Raw genomic sequence first — 9,138 nt, 5'->3', positions numbered from 1 at the left:
CTGCGCTCCGCAACGGGGGGGGGCCGCAACGGTGAGAGGCCCGCGTACCGCAAAAAAAAAAAAAAAAAAAAAAAAAACCAACAAAAACCTGGGTGTTCGGAATGCTCGTTCCAGCCGGAGGGAAGTCCAAGGGGCATGCTCAGGGCGAGCCAGCGAGGCAGAAGCTCCACCTACTACTTCTGTTCCCGCTTCATCTGTGAGAGCTAAGTCACGTGTCTGTCCCCGGCTGCAGGGAAGCTAGGATGTGGAGCTTCTAACCACGAGGCGTGTGTCTGAGAAGGGCAGCATGGCATTTTGCTGGATGACTAGCAGTCTGCAACATAGCTTATCAGTAAGAGTCTCTTTTAGGAAAGAGACCAGTGGGAGATACACAGTCACCAGTCCATGTGGTGACAGACTCTTGCTGACCAGTCATCGGGAAGCCCCTCTCCGCATGCCTTGGGCTTGTCTTCTCATTCAGGCTCTGTCTGTCCTTCTTTTTGGACCCTGACTTTCCCCTTTGGAGGCTCTTCCTTGTCCATTTTCTTCCCTGGCCACATCTGTAGTGCCTTTTGGAGGGTGTGTCTTTCGTGGATTTGCATAATTGTAAGAGCCTGTTCCTTCAGGTGTACTTGTTGGAAACTGAGGTTGTATTAGGGATTAAATAGAGGTGTTTGCTGGTTAGTTTTTAAATTTCTTTGGCACTAGAATTCCCTCCAAAACTTAGTAGTCTTCCGGTTTAGGTGTTTCTAGTTAGTACAATGTACTGGTAACCTGCTAACACTCAGATTCTTTTTGGATGTAGTTATCAAACCTGATTTATTTTTTGGCTTCCTCTTTGGATTGACCCTCTCTACCTTATTTCTGTGGTGCCTACCTCAGAGACATCTCAAGTCATAGGTTTGGGTGGGAAGCAAGCACCTTTTATCTGATCTTCTTGACCAGGCTGTTTATCTCCTTTTTTGGGGCTGAGAAGTCTTACTAGGAGGCTTTTGAGAAAGTCTCTGGGCAGGGGGCTTGCTTCTAGCCGTTTGGGGATATAGAAGCAGTTAGCCATTGTCTGAATGTTATTTTACACCTCAGAGTGTGAGGTCTGTGTGGTACGCTGACCGTAGTCAGTAAATACGACTTTGAGAAGTGGCAGCAGCTTGGTATGTAGAGTATTATATTGATATCATTGTGTTTCATTGAATTGCACACTCCGTCCATCCATGTGATCTTGGGTGAGCGCGGTTTGCACTGCAGTTTCTCCTTCTCTCTAAAGTAGAGAAAACAGGTGCGTTAGTAACACCCCTTGGCTTTTCTATGGAGCCCTGTCCTGTAGGGAACCCTGGGTTAGGCTCATCCCCTCCTCCCCGACCTCAGAGCCACCCTGCCCCCAGCAGGAATGGGTGGTTTACTTCTAGGAGTCAGGAAGCACTATTGAATGAATGAATGCCTTGTAGAAATAGATGGAGCGGATAACACAACACATGCAAACTTCCTTTACTCTTTTTTTTTTCCTTTCAGAAAGAAAGAACTCTCAGCCACCAAGAAAGACCGTGTGAATCATTGTCTGACAATATGTGAAAACATAGTGGCACAGTCTCTCAGGTAACTGCACTTTGAACTTCCTAGTGAAAATTAAAAATTTTTATGTTTTCATTCTTAATGGGCTGGAATATTCTTTGTCTCCCCAATTGTTTTAAAACCTTTACAGGACCCCCTTCCCCATACTTCTGGCTACATATATGGAGGATGTCCAGACACTGTAATGAGTGATGTTTCCGTAATCTTACATAGTATCATTGTAACCATTATGATAACTGAGCATGTTTATATTTTACTTATTGCAGTATTTGGAACAAGAGCCTGTCCAATTATAGTGGTCTTTTTTTTTTAATTGGAGTATAATTGCTTTACAGTGTTGTCTTAGTTTCTGCTGTACAATGAAGTGAATCAGCTGTATGTATACATCTATCCCCTCCCTCTCAGACCTCCCTCCCCACCCCCACCCCACCCATTAGGTCACCACAGAGCACCGAGCTGAGCTCCCTGTGCTTTATAGCAGGTTCCCATTAGCTATCTATTTTTAAAAAAATAAATTTATTTATTTATTTATTTATTTTTGGCTGCATTGGGTCTTCGTTGCTGCGCACAGGCTTTCTCTAGCTGGGGCGAGCGGGGGCTACTCTTCGTTGCGATGCACGGGCTTCTCATTGCGGTGGCTTCTCTTGTTGCAGAGCATGGGCTCTAGGGTGCGTGGGCTTCAGTAGTTGTGGCATGCGGGCTCAGTAGTTGTGGCGCACGGGCTTAGTTGCTCCGTGGCATGTGGGATCTTCTGGACCAGCGATCGAACCCGTGTCCCCTGCACTGGCAGGCGGATTCTTAACCACTGCGCCACCAGGGAAGCCCCCCCACTAGCTATCTATTTTACACATGGTACCCCAATGTTCATTGCAGCACTGTCTATGATAGCCAGGACATGGAAACAACCTAAATGTCCATCGACAGATGAACGGATAAAGAAGATGTGGTGTGTATGTATATATATATATATATATATATATATATATATATATATATATATATATATATATATGATGGAATATTACTCAGCCATAAAAAGGAAGGAAATTGGGTCATTTGTAGAGATGTGGATGGACCTAGAGACTGTCATACAGAGTGAAGTAAGTCAGAAAGAGAAAAACAAATATCGTATATTAATGCATATATGTGGAATCTAGAAAAATGGCACAGATGAACCTACTTGCAGGGCAGGAATAGAGACACAGACGTAGACAACGGATGTGTGGACACGGGTGAGGGGTGGGATGAATTGGGAGATTAGGTTTGACATAAATGCACTATCGTGGTCTTCTGTTTGCTTTTCTTCAGCGCTTTGCCCCTGTCCGACCTTGTGGGCATGCACATGCTCCCTCCATGGCTGCTGCCTGCTCATGAAGGCTCTGGGACCAGTGGGATCGTGGGCGTTGACCGGAGGTCTGCTTCCCTGGCTCTATTGTTCCTCTGTGGTGAACTAGCAGCACCTTCTTGTGTAGCTTCTGTGCTGGTTCTCCTCATTCTCTTTACTTTTGACTATCGGTTTTTCTGACCGTTGTTCATAGTAGCTGTGGATGGTAAATATTTTAAGCCTGTTTCTAATGGCTGAGTAGGCAACAGATGTACTTATGATTTCAGAATTCTGTTACCCACATGGGCATGTGTGAAGTGCTTCTCTCTTGGCTTTTCTTTCCTTTGGAATAAATCATTCATGTTATTCTCCTGTTGGAAAGAGCTCTTTATAATCTGTTAGAAAAAGCTCTGAGAATAATAATCTTGATTTTAGTACTGACAGAAGTTTGGTGATTCATTTATTTTTAGTGGCACCTTGCTTTTGTATTTCATACTTTCAAAGCGATTTCACATAGAATATTTCATTTTAGTTGAACTCATTCAGTTTGTGAAGGACAGTGGATGATTTGTTTCTATCTAATTTGTAGAAATATTGTGGGAAGAAATGAAGTGACAAATGAGAATATGTGCTGAAAATAAACATATAAAAATTCTAAGTTAGCATGCTATTGTTAGCATAGCTTAGAAAACAATACTAAGATAAAAGTAGGGGGAAAAAAAAACTTGAATTCTATTTCCACTCCTTATAAGCCAGGTGGTTTTAGATAAGTTTAACTTCTTGGAGCCACTGTTGCCTCATCTATGAAATGTAAACCCGATTTATAAGGGTTCTTGTGGGATGAAGTGACACCCATGAAACACTGTTGAGAGCTACATAGATGTGTTCTTTAGCTACTGAGAGCCAGAAATACATCCCATCGTGATGCACATTGTCCTACAAACTGTCATTACTTTTGTATGAAATGACAGTAAATACCCGACAGGCCCCTGGTGCCTGCTGCTGCTGTAGCGCTGCTGTGCTCACCTGACCCCCAGCATCCGGGTCTCAGGGAGTAACACCTCACTTTGAAAGCTTATGGACCCAGGAAATAGATCTCTTCCAGTCTTAGTGCTTCATGCATTATACTTAGTTTGTTTCTTGACAATTCCCAATGGAATTGATGGGATGTTGGCTTAGATTCACACATTGGTAGTAAAGTATGTTGAGATATGTTAAGGCTGATTTGTGGTTCCGTTTGCCATCTTAAATCACAGTAGTGGCTGATAATAGTTTTTACATTCGTACGTCTGTTATGTTTTTATGGAGTAATGCTGATAGTCATTATACTACTTGTTCTACACAGGAGCATATGAATAGGATATTTTATGGGCCCAGAGAGGTTGTTTCTGGTCCCGTCAGATTAAAGAACAAGTTTGTTTTAAGATACTCTCCATACTTTTTAGGAATTTTGGAGTGTAGAGCTGAAGTGGATATTTTATATGCATGTAATGATTTATGAAATCTTCTTGATGGCTGGTATTTCCTGTTATCTCTCCTGAGTGTAATTAACCTCTGGTACGTTCTTACAGCTTCTGTGATACACTGACCTTCTCTCCAGTGGGGTTATTCAGTGGCAGCTTCTGAAGTCTTTAATGTGTATTGTGACTCTTAGTCTACCTAAGCTCTCAATTTGGTGGTCTGTCCTACTGGTTCCTGAATATACATGAACATCAAAATCATCCGGAAGATTTGTCAAAAATGTAGTAACGAAGATACCTCACTGCCCTCTTTCCCCAGCACACTTATATTTTCTATTCAGGTGGAGTGTGGGGATTTGTTTTCTACAAGTATCCTCTTGGGAATACTTAGGAACCTTCATCTAAGCACGTGTACCTTGATAAAGTGGTTGGGTAAAAATAAGTATACAGGAATCTATAGATTTCCCAAATATTAGCATAAATCAGTTAGAAAATGTAATGGTTCAAGATCCAATTCATAGTAGCACCACATATAAAATTTCAAGGAATTGACAAGAGATGTGCAGAAACTACATAAGGATGGCTATTGACTTTCCTGAAAGGTACAGATTACTACTTCCCTTTCTCCATGGGAAGATTTCTTTATCATAAAGTTAAATTTTCTCTAAATTAATCCATAAATTTAAAATGATGTTGATCAAAATTCTAGTAGAGATGTTTTTGAACTTGTTCATCTGCAAGAATAAATACATTACTGTTGCAAAGAAAATCTGAAACCATCAGTAATATGGTGATACCTGGTGTATATGAAATTAAAATAGCTGTTAGACATTAAAGACGGTATAGAATAGAAAATGGGAAAGTGTATGTGTGTATCTGTGTGTGTATGTATTTATGATAAAGATAGCATCTTGTATTAGTATGGAAATGATGAACCACTTGACTATTTAGGGGGGTATTATGTTTCTTCTTCATATTGCAAACAAACATAAATGCCAGATTAATTACCTAAATACAAAAAAGTGAAATCATTACTATAAAAAGAACATTGACTCTCAGGCTGTGGAATGCTAACAGTATAAAGGAAAAAATTGTTTTATCTGGAATATAGTTCAGTATGTCAAAATCCACTTTAAACTGGAAATTACATAAATGCAACTTGGGGAAAGTATTGACAGCATATATATCAAAGGTTTAATAACTTCTATAAAGAGCAATTATAAATCATGAAGAAAAAGACTATCATCCTAATAGGAAAATAGGCAAAGGCTATGAATAGGCCTTTTGGAAAAGAAGACATGAGATGGGGCCCGTGAGCACAGTGGCTAACGCTTCCTTTGTGCTTCCTGTGGAGGCACGCTCACATTCATCAGTGATCAGTGGGACGAGACGAAAACAGAAATAAGAACACTGTTACCTGTCAAAGTGACAAACATTAAAAATATTCAGGATTTTTTCAGAGGTGATACAATGTTTTTTGTTTGTTTGTTTGTTTGGTTTTTTGCGGTACGCAGGCCTCTCACTGTTGTGGCCTCTCCCGTTGCGGAGCACAGGCTCCCGACGCGCCGGCTCAGCGGCCATGGCTCACGGGCCCAGCCGCTCCACGGCATGTGGGATCTTCCCGGACCGGGGCACGAACCCGCGTCCCCTGCATCGGCAGGCCGACTCTCAACCACTGCGCCACCAGGGAAGCCCATGATACAATGTTTTTAAAAGGCAGTTTGGCAAACACTATCTGTTTGACTTAACTGTTTCACCTCAGGAGTTCATCCTGAGGAAAGTGTACAATGATGGGCAGTGCTATTCTTCCCATTAAAAAATTAAAAATAATCTTCATGACTTAACCCACAGAACTGAAAAATTAAGATACATTTATAGAAAGGAATGTTAGATAACTTTATAAAAGGTGATTTATAGATATTTATATTTGTGACCAGAAAAGATATTAGTAATATGTTAAAAATTAAATTTAAAAAATCATGAAAGATTTTTGCTTCTGGCTAAGTGACAAGGACAGGATCTACCTTCCTGCCTAAAGCAATTGATAATGGATAAAATATATGTAACAATGGTTTTCAAGGCACCGGGCATCAGGCAGTTCTGGAAAAATGGAAAACTACTGCGATGAGCCTTATGACTTCCCCAGGTTACTGCCTTGGAGGGAGTTTCGCAGCCAGGATGTGAGGAGGGGAAACCCAGGCAGAGCCCAGCCGCTGCTGAGATGGGGAGACAGAGCTGATGGCCTCAGGAGGCAGGGTGGCTGGGGCCCACGGGGGAGAATGCCAGAGGGGGGGAGCTGCACGTAGCGATCCGGGAGACCTGCAGGGGTCCCTCAGTGCCCTGGGGCTGGGGCTGGAACCACCTGAAGGGATTGGAGGGAACAGGTGCTAAACTCAGACAGGTGCAGGAAGAGCTCCTGTTCCCCCCAGCCAGAGTGGAAAACCCCATCCTTCCTGGGGCGTTGGGTGGGCTACTCAGAAGGGTTTGCCTTTGCAACAGGGCTCACTTAGCCCTAGGCTAAGATGTCATTCCAGTCCTGCCTAGTAAAGCTTAAAAGCAAAACCCAAGGTGATCATACTCTTTCAAAGTAACTTAATTGCATTCCAGAGCAAAGTTCAAGAATATTTATCGGAATTCAAAAGTATATAACACCCAACAAGATAAAAGTTACAAGGTCTGGCATCTGTTCAAAAATTATCAGGATTGCAAAGAAGCAGGAAAACATGATTGACAGTGGAAAAAATCAATTGAAGCTGACCCAGAAATTGCACAGATGGTAAAATTTGTACACAGAAACATTAAAACAGTAACTATAACTGTTCTTCTCATTCAAGAAGCTAGAGAAAAGATTGAATATGTTAAGTAGAGATAAGACATGAAAAAGACCTAAAATGAACCAAGGTAAGAGTGACAGTGGATTTCTCATTGGAAAACAAAAGTGCCAGAAGTCCGTGCAACATCATCTGTGAAGTACTGAAACGGAAAGCACCCCTAGAATTCTATACCCTGTAGAAACTTCTTTCTCAAAAACAAAGGTGAAAGAAAGGCTTTTTCAGACTTGCAAAAGCTGAAATAATCTATGTCCAGCAGGCAACTACTATAAGAAATACTAAAGAAAGTGTTTCAGGTAGAAGGAAGGTGGTACCAGATAGAAGTCTGGATCTACATAAAGGATTGGAGAGCAATGGAAATGGTAACTATAGTGGGTAAATATAAGACTTTCCCTCTTACTTTTAATCTTTCAAAAATATAATTGATTGTTTACAGCAAAAATAATAGCGATGTATTTTGGGGTTTACACGTAGGAGTGAAATATATGACAGCCATAGCACAAAGGGTGCAAGAGCAGAAATGGAAATGCAGTTGACCTTTGAACTACATGGTTTTGAACTGCATGGGTCCACTTATATGCAGATTTTTTTCAAAAAATGCTGCAGTACTACACAACGCGCAGTTGGTTGAATCTGTGGTTTCCGACCTACAGATAATTTATACTCGGGTTTTTGACTTTGTGGCGGGTCGGCGCCTCTAGCCCCTCCAAACTATCAATGTAGGTTGTATCGATATTAAAAGGATAGTAAAGGAATATTATGAACTTCAGTAACTTAGATGAAATGGACAGTTTCTTGAAAGATGAACTTCTAAAGCTCTCTCAAAAAGAAATAGATAACCTAATTAGCCCTATATCTATTTTATTAATTAAAATTTAAAAATCAATATTTGATTTAGTTTTTGGAGACCTTTTAAATGAGCATGGTTAGAAATGGTATATAAACCTACTTTTTTCTTCTTTAAAAATTGAGATATAATTGGCATATGACACTGAGTTTGAGGTGCACGTGTTGGTTTGATACATTTGTATAATGCACTATGACGGCCATGGTGTTAGCTAACACCTTTATCACGTCACATCATTATCATTTCTTTTTTTGTGTCGAGAACAGTTAAGATCTAGTCTTTTAGTAACTTTGAAGTTTAAAATACAGTATTGTTGAGTATAATCACTAAGCTGTGCATTAGATCTCCAGGTTTTATTTAAGTAAACCTACTTTTTCAACTGAATTTTATGGAGTCTGTATACAAATAAAATACTTTTGATGAAAATTTTGTATTTGAATTGGGATGTGCTGTAAAAACGATTGTTATATATCCCAGTAATTTTTTCGTATTGATTACATGTTAAAATAATGTTTTGGATATATTGGGTTAAATGAAATATATTATTAAAATTAATTTTACCTGTTTCTCTTTATTTTTGTGTCTATTAGGAAGTATATAATTGCACTTGTAGCTCACATTGTATTTCCGTAGTACCACTTTGAGCAGCGCCTGGATGCTGTGTCAGCATCCCAGGGACCTTTCCTCTTTATTCACAGCTGTATTCCACAGAGATGAGGTCTGAAATATTGCTGAGGGGCACATTTTTTTTCTTGCTCGTACTTGTTTGTTGATCACTGCTAATGTGGTTCTTTGCTTTCTCTTAGACTCCTGGCTCTTCTGACTCTTGGTAGGAATTGTGAGGTAGAGAGAGAGTGGGAAGGAGGCCCTTTATTTCAGAGGACTCTAGACTGAGATGTTTCAAGAATAGCAGCTTTGTCCGGGGGCTGTATTACTGCCGGGCCGTCCTTCTCTGTGCTGTGATGTCCGTTTCGTGCACATGGCCATGGGTCTCTCTCTCTTGGCTGTGTTTAGCCAATTGGATCACAACTGCCTGACAGGCTCTCTCAGTTAAACTTTTAAAAATCATTTACAAGCATCGCCTAGATTCCAGTTCTTGAGACTGATGGAGCAACAAAAACACAGCCT

The 9,138-nt window shown here is 40.7% G+C and overlaps 1 protein-coding gene across 9 annotated transcripts in view; it reads left to right on the top strand.

Annotated features, from left to right (window-relative positions):
• Positions 1-9,138, top strand: part of HTT (huntingtin) — a 144,400-nt gene that overhangs the window by 13,571 nt on the left and 121,691 nt on the right. For all 9 annotated transcript variants that reach the window (XM_024119229.3, XM_055086250.1, XM_024119226.3 and 6 more), the window contains one exon: positions 1,489-1,572. In XM_024119229.3, the coding sequence (XP_023974997.1) occupies positions 1,489-1,572 (84 nt within the window). The remainder of the gene's footprint in view (positions 1-1,488; positions 1,573-9,138) is intronic.

The sequence above is a fragment of the Physeter macrocephalus genome, chromosome 7, assembly GCF_002837175.3.
Source record: "Physeter macrocephalus isolate SW-GA chromosome 7, ASM283717v5, whole genome shotgun sequence".
Classification (NCBI taxonomy): Eukaryota; Metazoa; Chordata; class Mammalia; order Artiodactyla; family Physeteridae; genus Physeter; species Physeter macrocephalus.
This window is presented reverse-complemented; position numbering and strand designations above follow the sequence as displayed.